This window comes from Thermobia domestica, chromosome 12, assembly GCF_964235325.1.
Source record: "Thermobia domestica chromosome 12, izTheDome1.hap1.1, whole genome shotgun sequence".
Lineage (NCBI taxonomy): Eukaryota > Metazoa > Arthropoda > Insecta > Zygentoma > Lepismatidae > Thermobia > Thermobia domestica.
Genome location: NC_137465.1, coordinates 70345942 through 70373009, shown reverse-complemented (window position 1 = coordinate 70373009; position 27068 = coordinate 70345942). Strand labels below are relative to the sequence as shown.

At 37.2% G+C, this 27068-nt stretch overlaps 1 protein-coding gene across 1 annotated transcript; it reads right to left on the bottom strand.

Annotated features, from left to right (window-relative positions):
• Nucleotides 1-26739, bottom strand: LOC145666504 (polyubiquitin-C). Its single transcript, XM_081733774.1, has 3 exons — nt 26582-26739; nt 9825-10023; nt 1-2482 (listed from the first exon to the last, which is right to left on the bottom strand). The coding sequence occupies exons 2-3, from the start codon at nt 10012-10014 to the stop codon at nt 159-161; spliced, it is 2514 nt and encodes an 837-aa protein (XP_081589900.1). The 5' UTR covers nt 10015-10023; nt 26582-26739; the 3' UTR covers nt 1-158.
• Nucleotides 26740-27068: the final 329 nt, after the last annotated feature.

The window sequence follows — 27068 nt, the reverse complement described above, 5'->3', positions numbered from 1 at the left end:
TTTAACTTACACTGCTTTATTTAAGATTCATACGAATTTAAGAATAAACTTAAAAAAGTTGAAAAAGTATCAAAAACTAAAAATTTTACAATAAAAGGCGTGTCATATGATACTTGCGAAAAATAAAAATTTCCATATGAATCAAGAGCGACGTGCATCTAATTTCCTCCACGCAAACGAAGAACCAAATGCAGGGTGGATTCCTTCTGGATATTGTAGTCAGACAATGTACGGCCATCTTCCAATTGCTTGCCGGCGAAGATCAAACGTTGTTGGTCTGGGGGAATTCCTTCCTTATCCTGGATCTTAGCTTTCACATTTTCGATTGTGTCAGATGGTTCGACTTCCAGGGTGATTGTTTTGCCAGTCAGGGTCTTCACGAAAATTTGCATACCACCTCGCAGACGGAGAACTAAATGCAGAGTAGATTCCTTCTGGATATTGTAGTCAGACAATGTACGGCCATCTTCCAATTGCTTGCCGGCGAAGATCAAACGTTGTTGGTCTGGGGGAATTCCTTCCTTATCCTGGATCTTAGCTTTCACGTTTTCGATTGTGTCAGATGGTTCGACTTCCAGGGTGATTGTTTTGCCAGTCAGGGTCTTCACGAAAATTTGCATACCACCTCGCAGACGGAGAACTAAATGCAGAGTAGATTCCTTCTGGATATTGTAGTCAGACAATGTACGGCCATCTTCCAATTGCTTGCCGGCGAAGATCAAACGTTGTTGGTCTGGGGGAATTCCTTCCTTATCCTGGATCTTAGCTTTCACATTTTCGATTGTGTCAGATGGTTCGACTTCCAGGGTGATTGTTTTGCCAGTCAGGGTCTTCACGAAAATTTGCATACCACCTCGCAGACGGAGAACTAAATGCAGAGTAGATTCCTTCTGGATATTGTAGTCAGACAATGTACGGCCATCTTCCAATTGCTTGCCGGCGAAGATCAAACGTTGTTGGTCTGGGGGAATTCCTTCCTTATCCTGGATCTTAGCTTTCACATTTTCGATTGTGTCAGATGGTTCGACTTCCAGGGTGATTGTTTTGCCAGTCAGGGTCTTCACGAAAATTTGCATACCACCTCGCAGACGGAGAACTAAATGCAGAGTAGATTCCTTCTGGATATTGTAGTCAGACAATGTACGGCCATCTTCCAATTGCTTGCCGGCGAAGATCAAACGTTGTTGGTCTGGGGGAATTCCTTCTTTATCCTGGATCTTAGCTTTCACATTTTCGATTGTGTCAGATGGTTCGACTTCCAGGGTGATTGTTTTGCCTGTCAGGGTCTTCACGAAAATTTGCATACCACCTCGCAGACGGAGAACTAAATGCAGAGTAGATTCCTTCTGGATATTGTAGTCCGACAATGTACGACCATCTTCCAATTGCTTGCCGGCGAAGATCAAACGTTGTTGGTCTGGGGGAATTCCTTCCTTATCCTGGATCTTAGCTTTCACATTTTCGATTGTGTCAGATGGTTCGACTTCCAGGGTGATTGTTTTGCCTGTCAGGGTCTTCACGAAAATTTGCATACCACCTCGCAGACGGAGAACTAAATGCAGAGTAGATTCCTTCTGGATATTGTAGTCAGACAATGTACGGCCATCTTCCAATTGCTTGCCGGCGAAGATCAAACGTTGTTGGTCTGGGGGAATTCCTTCCTTATCCTGGATCTTAGCTTTCACATTTTCGATTGTGTCAGATGGTTCGACTTCCAGGGTGATTGTTTTGCCAGTCAGGGTCTTCACGAAAATTTGCATACCACCTCGCAGACGGAGAACTAAATGCAGAGTAGATTCCTTCTGGATATTGTAGTCAGACAATGTACGGCCATCTTCCAATTGCTTGCCGGCGAAGATCAAACGTTGTTGGTCTGGGGGAATTCCTTCCTTATCCTGGATCTTAGCTTTCACATTTTCGATTGTGTCAGATGGTTCGACTTCCAGGGTGATTGTTTTGCCAGTCAGGGTCTTCACGAAAATTTGCATACCACCTCGCAGACGGAGAACTAAATGCAGAGTAGATTCCTTCTGGATATTGTAGTCAGACAATGTACGGCCATCTTCCAATTGCTTGCCGGCGAAGATCAAACGTTGTTGGTCTGGGGGAATTCCTTCTTTATCCTGGATCTTAGCTTTCACATTTTCGATTGTGTCAGATGGTTCGACCTCTAGGGTGATTGTTTTGCCAGTCAGGGTCTTCACGAAAATTTGCATACCACCTCGCAGACGGAGAACTAAATGCAGAGTAGATTCCTTCTGGATATTGTAGTCAGACAATGTACGGCCATCTTCCAACTGCTTGCCGGCGAAGATCAAACGTTGTTGGTCTGGGGGAATTCCTTCCTTATCCTGGATCTTAGCTTTCACATTTTCGATTGTGTCAGATGGTTCGACTTCCAGAGTGATTGTTTTGCCAGTCAGGGTCTTCACGAAAATTTGCATACCACCTCGCAGACGGAGAACTAAATGGAGAGTGGATTCTGGAAATAGAAAATGACGTAAAATTAGTATTTTACTTGAGCAAGTGTAAACCTTAGTCAAAAACATTCAAAAGAAAAGCGGAAATAATAATAGCAAAAGAAAAAATTATTTTCAACATAAACCTAATTTATATCAAAAAGTATACAATGAAAGCCTAGTTACAGTCTGTCGATAGGACTGCCTACTTATTTTGCAGTTCTGCAATACGAAATTAGGTATCGGGCCGTATGTTAACATTAAGAAAAAACAAATTAGGGATATGACGGAAGCCTACTCAGCGTATTTGGTAATACGAAACTAAGCTAAACTGCAGGAGTAGACGAACCTCACTAAGCGGACTTTTCACAATTACCATTAGAGTGGGTTTGCCAATGTTCTTCCACTTCATTCGATTATTTTATGCATTATCATCATCGTCTCGGTTAGCATCGGTGGATAATCATCCGACGTTTAACTGAAGGAAAGATTGATTTAAGGTAAAGCCTACTCCTTCGATGATTCTTCTTTTAACTATTCTGGATTCTTCGAAAATTCCAAAGTTAGTACATATTACACGATAATATAAACAGCCGTGCCTGCTAATTAGTACCCGTAATCTGAATTTTTCCTCTTTTCATCGCCATAAACTTTCAACACTAACACTGTATCTGCCAACTGCGCATTTGAGTGAATTTGGAAAATGTCCAAATTATACCGTTCTGTTGTAGAACTTCAATTAGTCATGGAGAAAATTACATCAGTTTTACGGCCCAAGGTTATGCTCTGTAGGTTAAAGGAGACTGATAAATGAACGAAATGGTGGAATGAATAAAGTGGAAGGAAACGGGAGAACTCCGAGAAAAGCCACGCACAGTTTGTCCAAAGCTCGCTTAGCGCGAGCTGGGATTGAACTAGGAACCCCACGCACCACTACCTCTGAGCAACGGTTGTCCATCAATCATGGAGAAATGACCGAAGCGCGAATGTGAAAATTCAGGAAGAAAAATGAATTCAGAGATCGTAGGCAATTTGACCCAAGTATGTTCCCAATCGCGAATTGACTCTGCCCACGTCTTTTCTAGAAGACAAATTGCTACAATGTATTATAGTAAAATTGAAATTAAGTCATGAGATTTCTCCTTGAAAATTGCTACTTATTTAATATGAAAGTAAGATTAAAACCAGTCTCCATCTACGGAAGTTCTTACTACGTATACTTCTGTCGCATCAAATCATAAAATTGTAGAAACAGTACTGTAATGTCAGAGAGCTCCACCTCTATGTCCATTGCCGAATGAGGGATAAAGTAATATTTACTGTAAACTGGAGCACACTACCATGCACGGTATTGTGCGAATTTATTCTTCCACGGCTGCACTAATACTCAAAAGTTTGCAATAAAAATATAGAGCTCAGCTCACGAATCTCTGCCGCGATTCTAATACGTTTATGCCGTCAGCCGCGGCAGAGATTCGTGAGCTAAGCTATACCACTATATTGTGTTAATTCATTGATACATGCCGTTCATTTTCAAAAACTTTTGTCTGACGTAAGAGATGATGGCAGCAATGTAAAACATGAAATTGTAGCTGTGATATCAGAAGTATTAGTAGTTTTTCGTTCAGTCTAACGTACTGGGAGTGTCCAGTGAAAGAAGAGTCCGACATATTCTATACAAGTTTGAAAGTTTTAGAACCGTAATGCTCAATGACCACCACCCGTAAATGGTTTGACAGGTTTCGAAGTGGAAATTTTGACCAGCGTGATGCTTCACGTTCTAGTTGCCCATCCCAGTTTGGTATCCACCGTGATTACCAAAATGCTTCCGGAAATTTGTCACGAAAATAAACAGTGGACAGGAAAGTTGTGCGGGGACACCTTCAACGTATGGAAAGTTACACGAAGTGGCTTCATTCACATAATGCAGACAAATATCAACGGTTCTTTGCTTATTTGCCCCCGTTAATCATGTTCAGTCCTTTTTCTCACTTACTTGAGATGGGAAATTGTGTCTGCAAGGAACTTGAAGCATAGGAAGAAATGGATATGCCAAAACAAAGCCAACACCATGTCTCAAACACGATTCCATCCCAAGAAGATACTGTTGAGTGTCTAGCGGGACATGGAAGGGAAAACCAAGTGGACTTCTACCCCGTATTTGTACCATCACTGTTGCTATAATCAACTTCGTGTTCAAACAGCATTGCAAGAAAAATGCCGAATAAACGACACAACTTCATTCACATGGACAACGCTAAACCACACGTAGCACATACGACAATTGTTGCCATTCAGTAGCTTCAATAGAAGTTCATCCAGCGTATTCACTAGATGTTCCTCCTACAAATTACCATCTTTGCACTTTGCGGCTGTCAAATCTGAGTACCTCCGTTGCACTCTCTTCGAAAACTGCAAAATCTCAATGACTTCTATGCGTCCAAGCCTCTGAGTTCCTCTTTCGTAAAGACAACAACCTGAATGTTGGGAATAGATTGTGAACAATGCGGGAAGATACATCAATAATCCACTGTCTAATAAGTTCAATTCTCAAAGAAATGCTTCTATTTGTTCCGAACGGCACGAAATAATGAATCAACGCAAATATAAATTCAGCGAATAATTTTTAACTGGAAATTTTGCAAGAAAGTACGTCTTGTTTGTCAAATACAAACAACAATCGACGATAAATACTACGAAGTACATGCAATATGAAAAGAAAAATTTAAATACAGTCTTACAATAAAAAGGCCACTCAAATCTGTCATGATTATCTAACGAATTAGCAATTACAACACAAGGCATATTAAAGTTCAACCCCCCCCCCCTTCGAAACTTATGCAGCCAGTTCACAAATCGAGCAGGACAAGTATGATAGACCGGACAAGGTGTGGCGGTAGCGAGCTTTTTTTTTTTTTTTTTTAAACGGAAAATCGAGCTTCGAATTATATGACTACGACAGAAGGTATTCAAAACAAATTCCCCCGCTAAGAGTTTCAGTTTGTAGTTTTCCAACGCTAGAGGATTTCTGCGTTCATGTCCCATAATAATCGGCAAACTTCAGACTTTCGTGACATACTCAAAGCCTCCTATAAGAAACGAAACATGCAACCAAAATACATAAAATCCCATCTCCCAAGTTGCACCTCCGAAACAATCTACAATTGTATCAAGTTTCTTGTAAGCACAAGTTACTGTATTCTTGGGAGTGTTTAGATTTAATTCCTTCCAAATAACGAAAAGTATCTTCACGAAATAAACTCATTTTGCATTTCTTTATACTGATTACCCTCACTAACAGACTTAGTTCTGTTGGTATACAGGAATTCATAGCTCCTGAAGTCATTTTGCACGTATCAACCAGTGTTTTTGCAGTATGAAAAATTGGATATTCTGCAGAATTGTAACTGCTATCTGTTTTCACGTGTCTGTTCATTGAAGCTCGGCACTTGCCAATGTGACGGTAAATTATTTTGTCCACGGTATATACTTTAATTCAAATAATGAAAAAGTTTTACTTTTGTGTATCAATAATTGTAGCAGTATGTAAATCCAAACTTACACCCCCCATACATATCACCGCGATCATGTTTTTTTTTTTTTTCCAACTCAGTCTGTCTTCTGTGTTACTCGCAAAGTTCGTGAGAATTAAAAACAAATCGTACCAGTCCTCCACGCTGGTCTAGTGGCTTGCGCGTGGTCCTCTCGGTTCGATCCCCGGCGAGAGAGCAAACAAATTCAATCCTTCACTTTCATTAATCTTTAGTCTCTTTTAGCCAAAGGGCACAATCGTGGGACGATTAACTCAAATGTTAATTTTTCAGAAATCTAACCGTAAGAAATTTAACTTCGAGCAAAGAAAACTGTCACCTATACTGAATTCATATGTATATAAAACTATCCCATCTACCTTTCAGTGGGATTATATTCTGAAACTTAGAAACTTCAAACAGGTCGAGACCTATCACTATAATCGACCTATTAGTTTGTGTGATCTTCCGTCAACACAGAATAAGAGTTTTCCTTTTAGTTTTACAATTTCAAAAAAATTCTGTTTTTATGCAAAATGTGTTCTACCTAAATTTTTAACGATCTTTTGAGAACTAATATAACATGTATATTTTTGAAGTTCTATTCCAGTGTTCACAACCTTTTCTTAGCTAGTACCTTCAGTTGAAAATACACTAAATATTCTTATTCGCTCAAGAGATTTTGACTGTACGTGAACAGTCATTCATTAATATTTCATATTTAAACATTTTTTTGACAATTTTAGTTAACCCATTTAACTTTTACTCAGCATGAAATTTAAAACTGCAGCTCAAAATTTCTGACAACGTACTTTACTCAAAATCAGACTTACACTTTAAGAAACTAAACACGTTAACTTTTAAGATAGTACGCCAATATATACGTGGAGCCAAATGGCTGCTATAACCTAGCCTCTTACATATGCTCTGGTATCTATCTATGTACCCCTGTACAAAGTTTATCTTCTTAAAATTTAACTGCAACGGAAACTAGACTTACATTTCACGACCATTCGCAAAATACTGGCATATTGCAAGCCAAATACACTCACTAAATCTGTACTTCAATTTAAATATACTATCTTTACAAACTACTAACCTAACCTAATCTTTACGAACTACACACCGAACATGTTAGTATAAGAAGAATATGGAAGTTAAACTTTAAAAACTTATAACTGCATACATTATGCGGTGTGGCGAACTAAGGACACTAATCACTACTATCGAAAAATGACCAAATTTTGGAGGTTTCTACAACAGTAATTACACATGCCACCCGATGGGGTAAAGCACACCCAAAGTACCTTAGTGTCAAATATTATGGTCATCATACGAACTATTTTGAAAAAGCACAAACGAAATTAGAAGGTTTTAGGTGTTTATTTCGAAAAAGTGTTGATATAAGTATTACATCCAAATACGTAATTAATTTTCAATAAACAAAGATTACAATGTTCATAGCAATTTGATCTCAATCATTCTCGAAATGTGAAAAAATTGTTAAATTTGATATATTGCTTAAAATGGAATATTTGTGAGAACTTAAATACTTTTTGATTTGCTCTGCATCTATGACGTTAGTGCAATATTTTTTAGTAGATGTAATTACAAGTTAACGGAATTAGAGAGAACTATCAGTATTTACTATATCTCTCCAGAACGGCTTGAGATATCAAGTTGCTGTAAACGGCATTATGATCTTCAGATCCATTGAAATCCATTTCTGTAATTGAATGAGGTACTTATCTAAACAGCTTTTGAAAAGTAAAAAAAAAAAAAAAAAAAAAAAAAAAAAAAAAAAAAAAAGGTATCATTGTCCCTGGTCATTTGAAATTTGTCGTTATCATGATAATAGTATTGAACACTAAAGTAGTTTGGATATGCATTGCCCCCCCCCCCCCCATTTCACTTGGGCTGTTACTGCTATAGAGACCACCAAAATTTGGATATGTGATACTGTACCGTCCTTAGTTTGAAACACTGAATGAAAAATCTTATTAAATTTTCGTTTAACATGTGGATTTGAATCTTGGCGTAGCGTTAAAAGAAAAAAAAAACAGATTGGGTTGAGAAACACTGTTAACCTGGTGGCATCACAAAGAGTCCCCCTGCCGATATTTGAATGGTACAACATTTTAGAATCTTTTGTCGATGAATAAGAATTACAAGGGCGTATCAAAATAAATGGTCCACCCTGTATAAACTAACGTCCGAACTCGAGAGCTTCGCCCCACAATTTAACTCAATGCGAGCCCATTACGTGAATGGGGACAAAAACTCCAGTAAGACTAGTGACCGCGAGGTGGAGATATCGTAAGCCCTGATTGTAAAATTACCATCTCCGGTACAAGCAGGTAATATGCATTAACCTAAAAATTCACATGGCTCAGCCCATTTACCAAAAAAATAAATAAAAAAAATAAAAATAAAAAAAAAATAAAATAAAATAAATAAATAAATAAAAATTAAAATAAAAAAATCGCACACTATAAATATATATATTTATGTTTGATCTGCAGCATATTTTACTTTTCTAAAATACATTAAAGAAGTAGTAATGTCACAGTATAGACCACGTAAAGAACTGGTTTGTTACGGTATACACAACAAAGTTTTTGAACATTTTTCATTTCTCCTCACTCAATAGCTTTACTACTATGAACAGTTTAAAATAGAAAATATTTGTGTCTTCACATCCGTCGAGTAGAAAATCAATTATTACACTTTCACAGGAATAAACGAGGGAACCTACTTCGGATCAACCAGATTGATGACGTCCCTTAAACTCTGTTCCTAATCTATATCCCTCTACATCAGAGATTGTCAACGTGTCAAAAGCAGTCTTACTAGTGAAAGGTAGACGTAGCTGTCTGTCATACCATTATTGTTATTGTCCTATCGTTCCCTCTGCGGGTTACTGAATTAGAAGATTGCCAGTAATTTCTGACATGGAAAGTAAATCTCAAATCTAAAAAGGAGGCCAACCATGCTTTGCATCTGGCCAAAACTGGTGATCCATCAAATAGTTTTTGAGCCGGACGGACACACGCACAGAAATATACCGCATTAAAGCTTTTTTTCTTTCTTCAAAAAATCTCCTAACTAAATTCATTGATCTTAAAGACTAACATTGTTCTATCATGTCAAATTTCATATCAAAAAGGAACTTATCGGAAAAAAGTTACAATACTTGAAGTGAAATCTACATGCCATGGTCATGCCATGTAGGCTACGGGGAAACCTTAACAGGAATGAAAGAATTGGTGAAATAATGTGGAAGGAAGTACATCATCTTAGTAAAAACTCACGGACACTATATTGCTCTCCACAAACTCCATGTTTTGGGACCAAACCAGAGATGAACGCCCTACCATTGAGCCACCATGCTCTCTACCCGTAAAGAACTTTAATGTCGAAATCTCGTTTTCAATTGTTTCTAAGATTCACAAAATGGCAAATACGCTGCAGAATGGACGGGTCAAGCAATTTCTACACTTCCACTTTCAACTTAAGTGTAATGTTACTAAACTCAATTTCGGTTCCAAACACATCTGCTACATAAAGCATAGGCTGGTAGTGTTATTCTTCTGCAATACGATTCCTTTTATTTTTATTATTTGCTGTTTCAAGTCCCTCCTTTCTGAAATTCGAATGTAAACCGCAACTCTCTCGTTCACCATAATATTTATACGTCAACGCAAAACCTTGAAAAATTCCATATGTAACCCTAGTTTTTGGAACCCATCGCGAATAAACTACCCCATAACCATGCTTGACCCATCCATTAAACATATTTTGGATAAAACTAAAGTCATGAGATCTCTCAGCTTACCTTTCTGAATGTTGTAGTCTGACAAAGTGCGACCGTCTTCAAGTTGCTTTCCTGCGAAGATTAACCTTTGTTGATCTGGAGGAATGCCTTCTTTATCCTGGATCTTTGCCTTCACATTTTCTATTGTGTCTGAAGGCTCCACTTCCAAAGTTATAGTTTTTCCAGTCAGTGTCTTCACGAATATCTGCATTTTTATTTCCTGAAAGTAAACAATAAATGAGTTCATTATAGTACTAGATCGCATTTTGAATAACTTATCTCTTGCATTTCTTGGCTGTGTGGATAAAGAAAGCTGGCGCTTGACTATTACATGTGGTGTACATAAAACGAGAGGGAAGGTTGTTCAACCAATGCAGTGTTCTTTAACGTTGATTCTAGGCAACCTAGGTCATCGACCGCGCTGTTCCCGATAGTATCACATATTTACTGTTACTTGAAAATCGTATGTTAGAAATAATCCCGTAATATTAAGATTACAGAATTACAGCTCATTAAACGTTTTTAACTTTGTTGTCAGTCTTCTATTGTTGGAAAGCATCCAACGCATCACTTGTTATCCAACTTCAGACGCCAGCTTTCCACATATTTGTAAATCACATATACAATAAAAGGACTAATCTTTACATATGTATGTTTTGGGTAAATTTCTTTCAACATAGAAACCAAACGCCTTGGTAACACGGCGGAAAGGAAACATCGGGCGTACTTCTTAAAAAAATGGAATAAAATTTAAATGTTCCATTTCTTAACACGCGACGGTTACTTAGTCACGGTAACCTTGGTAATTTACAATGATTGGGTGAAGAAAGACAATGCATGACATTTTTTTAAGCATCCGAATTAGTATACATCGAAAGTAAATCATGCAATGAACAAAATTTCTTTAAAAAAGCAGTGTGCTACACAACCTTTTTAAAATGTCTATAAATCGAATACTGTTTTTTGGTAGTACTATCACTGCAACTTTCTCACGATATATATCAGTAGCTTTCGCTTTAAAATTGTAACTATGGTGAAGTTACAGTATGTGCACGAATTATACATAAATATAAATATTAGATTCCAATAGTGTGATGCTCCTGATCAAGATGGCTTCTTTAGTATTTTTCATTTCTCTTACTACTTTACGGGATATCTAGGTTCAAGGAAGACATTTGAAAGAACATTATAACTTCATTTCCCAGTTCCTTGAAACTCATATCTGAATCGAAATTACATAACTCAGCTCGACCAAAGTTATCTTCAAATAGTGGAAAAATTAATAAAACACCCAGATCGGCCCAACACTAATATGTTTAAAATTACTTTTTATTTATGCTGCCTTTGGCGCACAAGTCAAATTATTTTCCATGGGATCTTTCTATAGTTTTATCTCCCTAACCTGAGAGGATCGTGATATTCAATTTCGGCGTATCGTAACTTCCTCCCTTAGAATTCGTATTGTAATAATTACATTATAAAAACCCTGCTCTTAACTACGTTCAAAAACTGATTTCAAACCTTTCACTTTTTCCCCGTGATGATGAGAGAACTGCGATATTATTTTAATATGCTAAACAGAAATTGCCCCCCTTCCCCTCCACACACACAATTAAGAAAACCGTAATTTTCTAAGAATAGAGTTTAAAACTAATCCATGCATGATAAAGTTTGTCTCACGATTATGCACCGAGGCTAGGAAAGAACTACGCACAGTACTCAACACAAGCACTGGGAGCTGAGAAAAAGGAACGCGCGCCAGGTGAGCCACTGCGGCCACCTAAGGTAATCCCATAGTGTGTACAACAGAACATGAACGCTTAAACGGTATTTTAAGTAGAATATGGCTTTAAATATATGTACAACACTCAAGATCCAATTTTGCCCAATAAAGCTCCCTGGGATGTTATCAACCCTTTAAGTTTTTTGGGTCGTTTTCGACCGATATTGTAGTGTCTTAAAGATTCGATTAAAAGAGAACTAAGAATGCTATTTAGTTCCGGTTTTTTTCTATTTTCCAAAAGAGGAGGCATTCAAGAAAGACTTGGGTCTATACGCTTCCGAGCGTCAGAACATAGGGAGTATGACTTCATCAATTTACAAATTCCCTTTTTTTACTGAGGTCTAACTTCAACATTTTTTGGTGAGCTTCTCTTTAATCCTAGAATCCTAACATTTACCCTAAACAATCAGTGGACCAATTAGTTTTTATGAAAATTTTTTCAGATCTCTTCGTCAACACAGAAGGGGGGTTCAAAGGGACAAAAGGGATATTTTTTGACCAAAAATCCCACTTTCGCGATTCTTGCTCCGCTCGGCTACATGATAGGGACATTTGAGTGGTACTTTCTGAAAGCCTACTCTATTCTGAAGAGAACGACGTATGAATCATCATCCTACGATAATTAGGGACGTGTCAGGAATTATTTCAAGTTTGTATAGTATCCTTGGGAAATTTCGGAAATATTTGCAGAAGAGGAAAATATTTTTCCCGCCCTTAGTATTGAAGATAGGAGATCGGTATTTGGCACAAGTAATTAGTACCATAAGTAATATTTTTAGAGTGATTTCCAGTCTTTATGTTAACCCTGGGCCGCGCCAGAAGGCCTCAAAACGGGGAAAAGGGATTTTTTCTGCAAAAATCCCTATTTTCCTCACTTGTAACCTCCTTAGGAACGTCCTAGGGCCATGCGGGTGATACCATCTATAAGCCTACTCTATTCTAAAGAGAACGACGTATGTATCATCCTACGATAATTAGGGACGTGTCAGGAAATTTTTTAAGTTTGTATAGTATCCTTGGGAAATTTCGGAAATATTCGCAGAAGAGGAAAATATTTTTCCCGCCCCGTCCTTAGTGTTGAAGATAGGAAATTGGTGTTTGGCACAAGTAATTAGTACACTACGTAGTATTTTTGAAAGTGATTTCCAGATCTCTATGTTTACCCAGGGCCGCACCAGAGGACCCGAAAACGAAAAAAAGGGATTTTTTTGGCAAAAATCCCTATTTACTCAATTTGTCCCTCCTTCGGGACGTCCGAGGGACATGAGGTTAATACAATCTGGAAGCTTGCTCTATTCTGAAGAGAATTGTGTATGAATCGTGATCCTACGATAATTAGGGACGTGTCAAGAAATTTTTGATATTTATATAGGGTATTCTGGGACATTCTGGGAATATTCGCAGAAGAGGAAAATATTTTTCCCGTCCTTAGTGTTGAAGATAGGAGATTGGTATTTGGCACAAGCAATCAGTATACTACGTAGTATTTTGAAAGTGATTTCTGGATCTGTTTACCGCCAGAGGCCTCCAAACCGGGGAAAAAGGGATTTTTTCAGCAAAACTCCCTATTTTCCTCAATTTTTCCCCCCTTAGGGATGTCCGAGGGACATGCGGGTGATACCATCTGAAAGGCTACTCCATTCTGAAGAAAACTACGTATGAACCATAATTTTACGATCATTAGGGGCGTGTCGGAATTTTTTTAAAAATTTGTAGGGTGATTGTTAGGGAAGTTTTGGGCGTTTTTTGATGCTCTCTCAAAATGGGTAAAAAATTTTCCCGCCCTTACTATTGAAGACAGGAATTTCGAATTTGTCACAAGTAATTAGTACTCTACGTAGTATTTTTCAAAATTTTTGGAGGTTTGTGCGCAGACCCGGGAGGCCCTCAGGGGGTCCCAAACTTTGAAGAAGTTTTTTTTTTGTAAAAAATCCCGATTTTCCCCTCAAATAATTCCCTTCTGGCATATTATAGGGACATGTAAGTGGTACCGTTTGAAAGGCTGTTCCATTCTGAGAAAAACGAGGTATAAACCATGATCCTAGGATAAATAGGGATGACACTGTCGCTGCTTATCAGACTCAAGAAAAACGCCGAAAAAGGCAAGAATTTAAAAGGGTTAAAATTAACGGAGTTAAACAAAATAAACTCGGCATTTCAAGACCCAGCACACCCATCTAAGTAATCTCAAATATTTTATACACTGAAACGACTGCACAAAAATTTCCGTAAAAGGTTATTACACAGAAACTAGATCAGTCTGTTTTGCGTCGTTCACAATTTTGGATAGATTATATCAGGAATTCAATTTCTAGTCTTTAGAGCTTGTCAAACATACAAAGGTTGACTATCCAGGAATTGGAGAGGAAGGAAGCGGTCTGGAACCTAGGATTCATCCAGGTATTTGCCTGGTGTTAATGAAGAAAACCCCGGAGAAACTTCACTCAGGATGGCTGGCCTGAAACTCCTGTTACACCTTTTCGACCGAGTGTCCAATTTTAGACTAAATAAATAGCATACTAATATTCTTGCTATTTAGTATAAATTTCTTTTGGGGAAGTTAAAAGTTCTCGACTCTGTCAACTGTCTACACCAATTTGTGATTTCTCTTACACAGAAGTATGTGTGTTAAAAGAAATTTGACATGTATTTAACATATACACTTATTCTGGAGGATTAGGGATGCTTGCCCCCTTCAATTGCCTTGAATTCTTTCACATTAAGTGTTGAAAGAAATTCGGTATTTATAACCCTGATCGCTTAAGCAATCTGAAATCATGATTATTCTTAGTATTATTCTTTCCTTATTACTTTTAATAGGGTTTCTTTGTTTCTAAGTTTAAAGAAGAAATTTAGACTCATCTTGAGAATACATTAAAAAGATACTAACTACTTTCATCGATTAGTACTATCTCCCTCGTTCCAAGAGAATGTTTTGATCTAACATTAACGCACACTACAAGTGTATTTTGTCTTGACATTAGTTTGTGGGTTCCCATGCTTCCGTAATGTTCCATGGCTTTATACACTGATTGGTAACAATTACGTAAGATTTGTGAACGTTTTCTTTAACCTTTTCAGGACGAACGGCTCAACCCTTGAGCCAGCAATTCAAACCTCTCTAGCTCAGCTCCTAATTAACCTAGAGATATGATTTTGGTATATATCTCTTCAGAAAGGATGGAACTTTCTAATCCTGTGTATATCATTCATGTAATGGGTCCCTCCGTGAAGGGGGAGGGGGGCAAAGTTGGGTGTTTATAGTGTTCCCTCTCACCCTTCAGAATTTGGGGGGAGGTACCCCCTGATGGAGCTACAAGGATAAAAAATGGCATCCATAGAGACAAATGAACATACTAACTAGCCATACCCAGTCCATGACTTTTGGGCTTGAGAGGGGTGAATAGGAGGGGTATTGAATTTACCCTTTTTCTTATTGTATATTTTCTTATAACCTTTACTTTACCGCCGGCCAGCAGGGTGTACGCTTCTCCGTACCGCGGGAAATTTAAATGATTTTTAATAGTTTGTAGTGTATGAAAGAAAAGCTTCTAAAATAACTACTATTGCGTATAGAGACAAAGTAAAAAGCATTTTGTTGCCAAAGGTCTCTGCTATAATTTTGGGGGTCATTTGAGATACTTGGTACAAACCGAGCAGCGCCACGGGGCGCCAAAGATCAAAAAATCTAGAAAAAATGCTAAATTTGGGGTGAAAACACCCCCAACCCCCTTCGTTTCAATTTTGTTTGTAAAGAATTGTATTGAAAATGTACGTACATCCTTCCGAATGCGAAATCTTTTTGGTTGAGATCTTAGAATGAAATAGTAATGTTTCTATAAATTATTTTCTGAGACCTTGCAAATGCGAAAAAAATGTGTAAAATTTATGTCATTGCAGTGTATCAGAAAACATTTTTTTCTGACTTACGAAATGCGACTAAGTTATGAAATTACTTTTATATTCTTAACGAAGGTCCCTGGTATAATTTTTAGGTCCTTTGACATACTTGGTACAAACTCAGGGGGCGCCACGGGGCGCCAAAGATAAAAAAATCTAGAAAAAATGCTAAATTTGGGGGTGAAAACACCCCCAACCCCCTTCTTTTCAATTTTATTTGTAAAGAATTGTATTGAAAATGTACGTACATCCTTCCGAATGCGAAATCTTTTTGGTTGAGGTCTTACAATGAAATTATTTTCTGACACCTTGCAAATTCCAAAAAAATGTGTAAAATTTATGTCATTGCAGTGTATCAGAAAACATTTTTTTCTGACGTTACGAAATGCGACTAAGTTATGAAATCACTTTTATATTCTTAAGGAAAGTCCCTGGTTAAAATTTAGGGTCCTTTGACATACTTTGTACAAACTCAAGGGGCGCCAAAGATCAAAAAATGTCTCGGGTTCGATCTCTGATTCGGCATTGTCAACAGCGTCCAAATCATCTACATCTTCTGTGACTCTCGTGCCACACTGCTTGCTTGTTGAATTGCTTCTTCGCAAAGCTTGCTGATGTCATCTGCTCAAAAGGTAAATGAACACTTTTCATTCCAGCTAACATCACAGAACGGAACATGACTCACACAAGAAAACAAACAACCCAGTTTGGGCTCGTGGTTTTGAGGGGTGGAGGGTACGAGGGCAATTGTGTATATCGCCCACTTGTTAAAACAAAATGACGATAACACAATCAACTTCCTATTCGGGGTCATAAATTACCTTCTGTCGTGACGTTTGTTTAGTCTACTCTAGCAGGAAAACATGATTCCCTGATTCCCTCTTCCCCGCTACCCTCTTGCCACCACCCCTAGCTGTGGTAAGAAAAAAAGAAGAGTGTTCTTTTCCTTCGTACAATAAGAAGTCAGTATACATTGAACTACCATGATAATATTTCCTCCGAAACATTTATAAAATCTTGTGAAACGCAGATTTTTTTAAAATTTAAAAGCCATTCTTTTTAAAAATCACAAACCTAAATTCTTATCGCTATTAAAACTAGATAAAAGTAGGAATAGCACACTTATTTTTTAAAATGATGTGCCTTATTGTATGAGGAGATAGTCCATAGCGAAAGGAAACAAAAACGTTGGTTCTCAACCGGTGTGTCGCTGGTCAAAGTAGACCTTTCGCCTCTGTCAGTACAGTGGCAGCGGGAAAGAACGGGTGTACACTTTTGACAGTGTACTGTCAATGGTAAACTAAGGGTCGTGAAGGGGGAGGGGGGCAAAGTTGGGTGTTTATAGTGTTCCCTCTCACCCTTCAGAATTTGGGGGGAGGTACCCCCTGATGGAGCTACAAGGATAAAAAATGGCACCCATAGAGACAAATGAACATACTAACTAGCCATACCCAGTCCATGACTTTTGGGCTCTTATTGTATATTTTCTTATAAAGAGAAAAAAGTATATTTCAAATTTGAGGAACTCTGGCAACATTGTTATTCATCGTACGCAAGAAAAAAAAATCTCACATTTACGACAGACGTTTGGGAATATGATACACAAAAGTCAAACCCATCGGTTCAATACAAATGGAAAAAGAAATTCAGAACCCCACACCTACGTGACACATCCTGTATATTATTCAATATCCACTGTTGTGTACTCTAACGTTGACAGCCCTAGCGACATTCGTAATTATCACAGACACACAAACCATACCTCGTTGAAAACCTTATAGATTAGCCATTCCAACAATGTAACTTTTGTGTGTCTCGGGCCAAACCAGTAAAAGACGACGAAAATCAAATTTTTGGTGGAAAATCAAATTTTTCGAAATTTGTCGGACTATGGCAACGCTGTTATTTGTCGTACGCAAGGAAAAAAATCTCACATCTACGCCAGACATTGGGAACAATGATATAAAAAAATGAATGGTGTAGGTGCAATAGGAGTGAAGAAAAAAATTCGGAACCTCGAACATACGTGAATCATCCTGTATTTTTTTTCGATGGATTGTGGTATACGCTAATATCGGCAGGCTTGGCCACGCTCCTAATTGTCACAAGCATATCAGCTATACCTCGTTGGAAAGCTTATGGAACAAACATTCCAACAAGGTAACTTTTGTGTGTCTCGGGCCAAAGCAGTAAAAGAAGACGAAAGTCAAAATTTTGGGGGGAAATTAAAATTTTTCGAAATTTGTCGGACTATGGCAACACTGTTATTTGTCGTACGCAAGGAAAATAATTCTCACATTTGCGCGACATTGGAAACAACGATGTAGAAAAATGAAGGGTTTAGGTGGAATATGAGTGAAGAAAAAAATTCGGAACGCCGACTCTACGTGAATCATCCTGTATGTTTTCGAGAGATTGTGGTATAAGCTAACATTGGCAGACTTGGCCACGCTCCTAATTGTCAAAAACGTATCAGCTATACCTCGTTGGAAAGCTTATAGAACAAACATTCCAACAAGATAACTTATTGAACAGACATACACAGAGAGAGAGAGAGAGAGAGAGAGAGAGAGAAAGAAGAGAGAGAAAAAAGAGAGAGCGAAAGGAAAACAGTTATCACCTCAGAACGCACCGTTCTATTTTTAGCCTGGTCAGAGTCAGCTGTAGCTATCAGTTGAATCTAAGGGTCGTAAATATGCATTTCTTTCAACTCCCTCCTTTGACAAGTTATTTAGTTTTAGAAAAAAAATCTTCCTGAAGAAGCAAAAGGAAAGAAAAGCAATGATCTTGCGATGAACAATATTAGGTGAACCAATGCGAGTTTATTCTCTGCCGTTAGTAAGAGTGCATTCCTACTGCACTTACACGGTTTATTTTTTGCACAATTGTTCACAATAACGGGAGTAAATGTGAGAATTATTTTTCTTGCATACGACAAACAACAGTGTTCCCATAGTAAGACAAATTTCGAAAAACTTGATTTTCCACCCAAAATTTTCATTTTTGTCTTCTTTTTCCTTTACTAGTTTGGCCCGACAGACACGAAAGTTATCTTGTTGGAATGTTTGTTCCATAAGCTTTCCAATGAGGTACAGCTGATATGTTTGTGACAATTAGGAGCGTGGCCAAGCCTGCCGATATTAGCGTATACCACAATCTATCGAAAAAAAATATAGGATGATCCACGCAGATTCGGTGCTCCGAATTTTTTCCTCCACATCTATTACACCTACACCATTCATTTTTTTATATCATTGTCCACAATGTCTGGCATAAATGTGAGATTTTTTTTCTTGCGTACGAGAAATAACAGCGTTGCCATAGTACGACAATTTTTTTAAAATTGGATTTTCCAACCAAAATTTTTATTTTAGTCTTCTTCTTTTACTAATTTAGCCCAAGAGACACGAAACTTGCCTTGTTGGAATGTGTGTGTTATACGGATTCCAACGAGGTATAGCTGATATGTTTGTGACAATTAGGAGCGTGGCCAAGCCTGCCAATGTTAGCGTATACCACAATCTCTCGAACAAAATACAGGATGATTCACGTAGGTTCGGGGTTCCGAATTTTTTCCTCCATTCCTATTGTACCTAAACCCTTCATTTTTTAATATCATTGTTCCCAATGTCTGGCGTAAATGTAAGAATTTTTTTCCTTGCGTACGACAGATACCAGTGTTGCCATAGTCGGACAAATTTGGAAAAAATAGATTTTTTCGCAAAAATTTTGACTTTCGTCGTCTTCTTTTACTAGTTTGGTCCGAGAGACACGAAAGTTACCCTGTTGAAATGGGTGTCTCATAAGGTTTCTAACGAGGTATAGATGATATGCTTGTGACAATTAGGGGCATCACCAGACTTGCCAATGTTAGCGTATACCACAATCTATCGAAAAAATACAGGATGATTCACGTAGGCTCGGTGTTCAGAATTTTTCCCTCCATTCCTATTGAATCTAAACCCTTTATTTTTTGATATCATTGTTTCCAGTGTCTGGCGTAAATCTGAGATTTTTTTGCTTGCGTACGTTATATATCAGCGTTGCCACAGTGACAAATTCTGAAGAATTGTATTTTTGAAAAAAAAAAAAAAAATGATTTTCGTCGTAGTCTTTTACTAATTTGGTCCGAGAGACACGAAAGTTACTTTGCTGAAATGTCTGTTCTATAAGGTTTCCAACGAGGTATGGTTTGTTTATGTGTGACATTTAGGGGCGTCGCCAAGCCTGAAAACGTAAGGGTAGACGAAAATTTCTCGGGAAAATAGGAACAGGATGATTCACCTAGATTCTATCTTCCGATTTTTTTTTACCTAGCTATTGTACCTTTGCCCTTCATTTTTTGGTATAATTATTATCAATGTCTGGCCTACAGGTCAGAATATTTTTTCTAGCGTACGACTAGAAACAGTGTTGCCAGACTCACAAATTTCGAAAAAAATATTTTTTCACTTTTTCTCTTTCTTCTTCTTCTTCTACGGGTTGGGTACGGTAGCCTCAAAGGTTATCTTACTAGAATCTTTGTTTTATAAGCTTTCCAACAAGGTATAATTCATACCCATGGAAGAATTAGGAGGGGTGCTAGGGCCGCCAAAGTAAAGGTCTACGATTTTCTTGAAATCCCTGCCCGTCCTGAAAAGGTTAATCAAACCAGCACATATGGGTATTGGTTATATATAATTTGTCACTTATTAATGCTTTTTCTTTCGCTTGTCAGTGGGAGGAGAGCTTTTCACACTGTAGGATTTTTCAAAATTTAAATTATTTATTGTTCTATTTTAAGCATGCAGAAATGTAAAAGGACTATTTGAATATTTAGAAGGCATTTTCATTATATTTCTGGAAAAAGAAATTAGTGACATTAGGAACAAAAAAGTTACTGCCGTGTTACAATTTTAGGCACGGATTAAGTGCCGAATTCGGAATTAATTCCTTTGCTTATATTTTTCTTTTTCGTTTGCTTTCTTGCAGAAATACAAGTGACATTAAGTTACTTCTCACATAGCCGATTAATCTGTGACTAGCCGGCAGCAGTAACATTAGAATCGAATGTTCTGTACTTTGATTCTCAATGTTATTCATGCACACAGATGACAAGATTCTTTTTTAAAAGCATAAAATCTGAAGACGCTGCTATCAGCTTAAGATCAGAGAATGTACTCTTTAGATTGCGGTAACAATAGTAAGTCCCATATTACAAACATGGTAGAAATTATTTCGCATGTCTTCGATTTCCCGGCTTTCCTACGTTGGCAAATTTGTTTATAAAAAAATAAAAAAAAAATAAAAATATAAGATGTGCATCAATAATGAGAAAACATCCATTTTCTGTCAATTTTTCAACCTACCCACTTATGTTCCAATTATTCCGATCCTTACAATTAGAAAGGTGTAATACCATTTTGGTGACATGTTACCATTTACCACAGTACTGATTTAAAATTGTATCATTTACCACAGTACTGATTTACAAATTGTATCATTTACCACAGTACTGATTTACAAATTGTACACTGTCAATGCGAGAAACTTGCGGCACCAACAGGCAGTGAATGCGGATTAGCAGCTAATATGGGGACAAAATAGCATGCGGGTAAAACAAAGCGAACACAGCCTACTCTTTGGACCGAGATTAAAGATAAAATGCTTCTCTCTTTATCTACTTTCAGAAACAAGATGGCCCATATACAGGGATTTGAAAACACCGATAACGTTTGAGAAGTGATTCCCGACACCAAGATAAGACAAAAAGTATAGACCAACCTGGGTGCACAAATGCTTCCTTTCGGTGTTATAGCCTGCCAAAAAGATGAAAAAATGAATTCTAAAGGTCCATACCTCAAAAAGTGACTTACCGCGGTCGGGTCAAGACTTCACTTAGGAAATAGTATGTGCCCTATAAAAACATCCATGTTTCAGAATCCTACGGTACTTCCGCAATAATTTTTATACAGGTATTGGTGAGAACTTCAAATATATGTCCTCAGCCAAACTCCATCCTCCCAGGTTGGTCTATACTGTTTGTCTTATCTTGGTGTCAGGAATCACCTTCCACACGTTTTGAAACACCCTATATTATATATATAATATGCCTCCGTGTTAATTACGGGTTTATTAGCGTTACGGTTAATAGTAATATCAAGTAATCTAAATAGGATCTCGACAGGCGGTCTCTGGAATCTACATTACTTCAAAAATTTGATCTGGACAGATTGTTTTTATTTGGAGTTGAAGTTGAATTGTAAATTGAAAACCATTTCAAATTCACACCTGATGGCAACAAATATTTAGAAGTAACTTTCAGAAGAAATCTCATTGACAAACTACATAAACCAAAATACGTGTTCAACGACCTTAGCGCTCAAATTCACAAAATTTGTGATCTGCCAGTGGAACTAATGTTTACATAAATTCCTAATATAAACAGTAAATTGAAGGGAAACAGACAATTTTTAATAAAAATTAAACATCGAAATTAAGTCACTGAACATATATGCACTAAATGTTCTTTAAAACAGAACTTGCAATAGAGATGTAAAAGTGATATCCGGTGATATAGTAATATCTATTGTGTTAATGAGGTTCCCAGGAAATATTCAAAGTTACAAACACGAAAGAATAAGGTGATACAGTTATGTAACTATAATTCAAACCAAATTTTACATTAAGAGGGATTTCCCGTTGCTTCTACGAGGACGCAACCCTACTTTTTGTGAAAGTGAAACATATATGTATGTACGCTCGCGCGTGAGCGGAGGGCGTACGAGTTCCTTAATGTGTGGTTTAACGTTTGGGCAGGTCGTAGCCAGGAAGCGACTATTATGTTTTATACCCTCTAAAACAGAATGTTATGGGGGGAGGGGGAAGTTTGAAAATGAAATATTCGGGAATGTATCCCACGATTATGGCCATTAGGCTGATGGAGATGATCAAGGCAAGCGGGTGATGGAGGAATTCATTGAATTAGAAAGTGAAAGGAAACTAGTACTCTGTGAAAAACCACGGACATATTATCCACTACAAATTACTTGGCTGGGGATCGAACCAGGGATCCCACGCACCAGAGGAAAGCGCTCGACCACTGAGCCATCATGCTTCATTGTTTTCGGAACTGATTTCCAGTAATAGTTTACAAGGACTGAATATAAGTCACAGTATTACCGGCTCCGAAACCACCGACACATTTGGGGGAGATACTAAATAACATCAAGAAAACAATACATTTCACTAACTTTTAATTCGTCGGCAAGAGGTAAAAATTCAGCATTGCATACAGCTGCTTCCCTTCTTATGCTACTTACCACATGAAAAATTAGTCACTGAAATGGATTATATATTATTGTATTTTTTACTATCTACATTTTAACGATCCTTCATAGTTTTGAATTTATGGGGATCCCAATTTGTGCAGGTAATATTTCAGTTAGCATATTCTTCGTAAAAGGAGGCAGCATATGCATTTTATATAACAGCCTACAATGGGGAAAGTTCGGATATGTTCCTCCACCGCCAAATCTATATACGTACAGTCGTGGCCACCGATAAACGGCCCTTACCCATATTCTTAGTAAGAGAGCCCCTTCCGCAAGCATAACCACAAGTGACCACAAAAGTCCTTTCTGCACGAGCTGGAGGACAAGGTTGTCATTTCTTTTTCTTGGAAATGTCTGAACACCACATGATGTTCTCTTCTAGACAAAGCCGTAGTAGAAACGTATTGACGCGTGAATCGTCATAAAAAATGATCTAAGATAAATGTTATGTGATCCATTGCCTACAACATATTTCAAATCGGGCGAAAATAGCAAAACTCAACACGAATCATTCGTTTTTCCTAGAAGAAAAGAAAGACAGTTACACTATTATATAAAAAAAGATTAAAATGACTTACTCATCAATAACTAAGTCAAACTACTATAGATAGAAACATGAATTTGTATGTTCCTTTGTCAAAATCAAGGACTAAGAAAAGATTGTTCAGAAATATGTCTTATAGGGGAGTAAAAGAGGGTTCAAATAGCTTTTGCTAAGAATAGAGTACCTCACGAATCCTTGAAGTTATTTTATTTTAAAACTTCTGTTGCTGAGAAAGGGAAGTAGAGTCATTTTCTACAATATTATACCTATAATTTTAGTTTCATTGAAGAAAAAGTCCCTAAAAACTAACATTAGTGCAAAATATCAGAAAACTGCAACTTGATTAGCACTTGGTTGATAAAGCCGTTAGTAAACTAAACTTAAAATAAAATTTAAAAACAGGCTATTGTGAAAATTATGACATGTAAATATTTTACTACTGTATTGAAATCAATATAATTCAATTGCCTTACATGAAAACGTATCCTAAGGTTAGTGGCTTCGGCAGGGTTTATGGTTCCCACCAATGAAGCCAATCAATAGGCGATATTAAGGAAATGTTTAGATTCATTTTATATTATCCCGATTGGGACGCGCGAAAAAGATTTAACTTGATCTTGACCAGTGTTGCCCACGAGAAGAGACGACTTGTTAAGTTTGAAGAAGTCTTGTCTCGATTCGCAAAGAATTCTTTTTCACCTAGTCTCAAAAAAATTTTTTTTTTTTAATCTTGTCCAGTAAATTTATATTCTTGACTTTTAAAATTAATCTTGGTAAATATTTACATTTGGCAATAAGAAATTTAAATGCTTTATTGGGATAGGTGTTAAATAATTAGCAGCAATTAAAGATTCATATCGCCCAGGTTTAACCAATGTTCATATCGAAATCAGATCTGTAGCTAGGTTTGGTTAGTTTTCGACTTTCAGCCCTCCTGAAATTCACTTCTTTGTTGGTTGTATATTAGATAATTTTGCTCCTATGTTACTTTAGGTCTTCGGGTAATGAATCATAAAGGATAAAAAATATATTGTATTACCAGTAATAAAATAAAACTGACGCGTATTACTCTGTATGTGAATTCTACAAGAGCAAGCGCTATCATATTACAAAATAAAAACTTGCAATAAAATATATCAATATTTTAATTAATGCAAAAATAAATAGGGAAATCATTTTTTAAACAGGAAATTTTGTAAAAATTCGCAATTATATGTTCGCCCATTCGTGAATACAAATATTTTGAACAAGAAAGAAATTGAACAGTAACCAACGGCAAGGTTCTAGAACACAGGTCCCCCCTTCCCATTTAGCTATAATAAAGACGGAAAACAACGTGTCCTGCGGGGCTCTAACCCGCCTTCACTCGCTTACGCTCGCTCGGCAATACTGTGTGAATTAAATATTAAACTTTGCTAGAGAAAGGAACCAACCACAAATTTTATAAGGTGCATGATCTACGAAAATAAGAGAATATTAAAAACTACGGAGTACTGTCTACCCTTGAAAAGTGCTACTCTTGATCTGTCGGAATTGTCTGTTGACGAATCTTATTTATACTAAAACTATACTTGAGTTGACTGAAGATTTCTGTAACTGCCTTGAATATCCTCCACGTGTCTTACGTAATTCCTCCAATTGTCAACTCTAATTCTGTTGAATGCACTATTTAATAAAGACAACAGTTTTGGTAGAGGTTCGCCTTTCATCTTTTGGGATGCTACCGTCCGTTTTAATTGTGACTACACCATTTCAATTGGGTTAAGTACGCAATGATATGGAGGTAATTTTAAAAACATGCCCATATGATGCTGCCAGTTCGTCTAATCTTTTTCTTTTTCCGTTTGCAGGCAGTTGTTCATCAATAATTTGGACAATAGGTATTATCGGGACCGGACTATATATGGCACTATTGTAATTCGCATATAATTAAGAATAGTTTCTTTTCTCCACGATGGCTTCGGATTAATTACACGACTATGGAAAGGGGCATTATACAAGTACTCGTATATGGAAGATACATCCTCTCAGCGTTTTAGTATGGAGTTTTCAAACCAACGGTAGAAAATCTCTGCGTTTGTCCCATGATAATCGACAGGAGGAGCATCAGACATTTTCTTGTGAGTTATAAATAAAGAACTATCCACAAAAGCAAATCGGCCAGCCAAGTGCATAATAACGCCCCTTTCCCCTTTTTTGTCCGAAGTTGCAACTGTGGAATTGTCAAGAGTCGTCGGACCAATTTTTGATTTGGCACGTATTGCTATCATACCAAGTTTCGTCTAGGTAAACGGAACGGTAAGTTTTAGTTTCTTCGAGATAACTGTATCTCTAAGTAATAACTTCATTGGACTCACAGAAAGCATTTTAAGCAGGGTTGGCAAAAACTGTTTTTTATTGAAAAAAACATATACCTCCCGTCGCTGACGCAACCCCCTAACAATCACCCCCCTTCTGCGTTCCTGCCCTGACTCGGTTAGATAGCATTCATGCTTTTTAGTAGCCACCTAGCACAAGTTAGTTCGTGCCTTATGCACTAGCTTTTATGCCATAAGTCTTCACTGTACTGAGCCCTGTCGAAAGCTCTAACCTAAAAATGTAAGAAATGTGTCAAAATTTGGTAGAACCGTCTCCTCAAATAATGTCTTTAATCTCGGACGGAAGCTTAGGTGGCATGAATTCCACGTATAGCTTACTTCAAAATATATTAGCCTCGACGTTGGTACTTAACGCAAACTCAAAAACAGCTATACGATCTTAACCTCACTGGTTAACAGTGTTCAATAAATGATTAAATGTATTTTTTGCCTATTAAAACAATTTCAGTAATTTTGATTGCTCTCCTTCAATTTGTAAGCGCATCGCACTAATCACAAATGTCTACTATCCCAAAAAAGTTACGCAACTATAAAACTGTTTGCAGTATATTAGCTGACTCAACACAATTTCATTTATGGTAGCAAGCATTCTAATATGGCGACGATACCTGTTATTACATTTCCTCAATATTCTAAGAAAGGAGGAACTACTACATGGTTCAGTACTTTACCAATCTTGCAATACAACTAAACAGCCTATATGTGAATACAATAAAAATATTATGATTTAATAATCGTAGATTAAAAATAAATGTTGATTAGGCCACAAAGAAGATTAGGCCTAACAAACAAAGCAGATTCACTCAAATTGATAGGACTTTAATATGAACTAAAATCTAATTATTTCAGTAGTTTCTTACCTTTCTAGCACTTTACAAATATATTCGCTCACTATTTGCAACCTGATCACTGAATATGGAAATTTACTTTTTCAAAGATCTCTTGCTCACACACAACTTTTACCTCGCTTGTCTTCTTCCTGAAAATTTCTCACTTCTTTGTGCCCTCTGGTTTTAACGTTTTCTAGCTGTAATTTGATTGGTTGGAAGAGCTCGCTAAGTATACGTCACAGTTCTAATGTTGCAAACCAACATAAATAGTTTTCAAAATGGTTGTTAGTAGAACTTTCGTGAACATTCTGCGCGCGAGATAATGCAATATGACATATAATTACGAAATGGAGTGCCTCGAAGCTTCGAGTCTACATAGTTTCTTACGTAAATATTCAACATGGAAATCTAATGAATACATTTTACGTACTTAACACTGTTAGAACATAAGATTGATAATTAGACATACCTTTACATTGAACTGTACATTGACACTTTGCATTGCATGTGTTTTTTT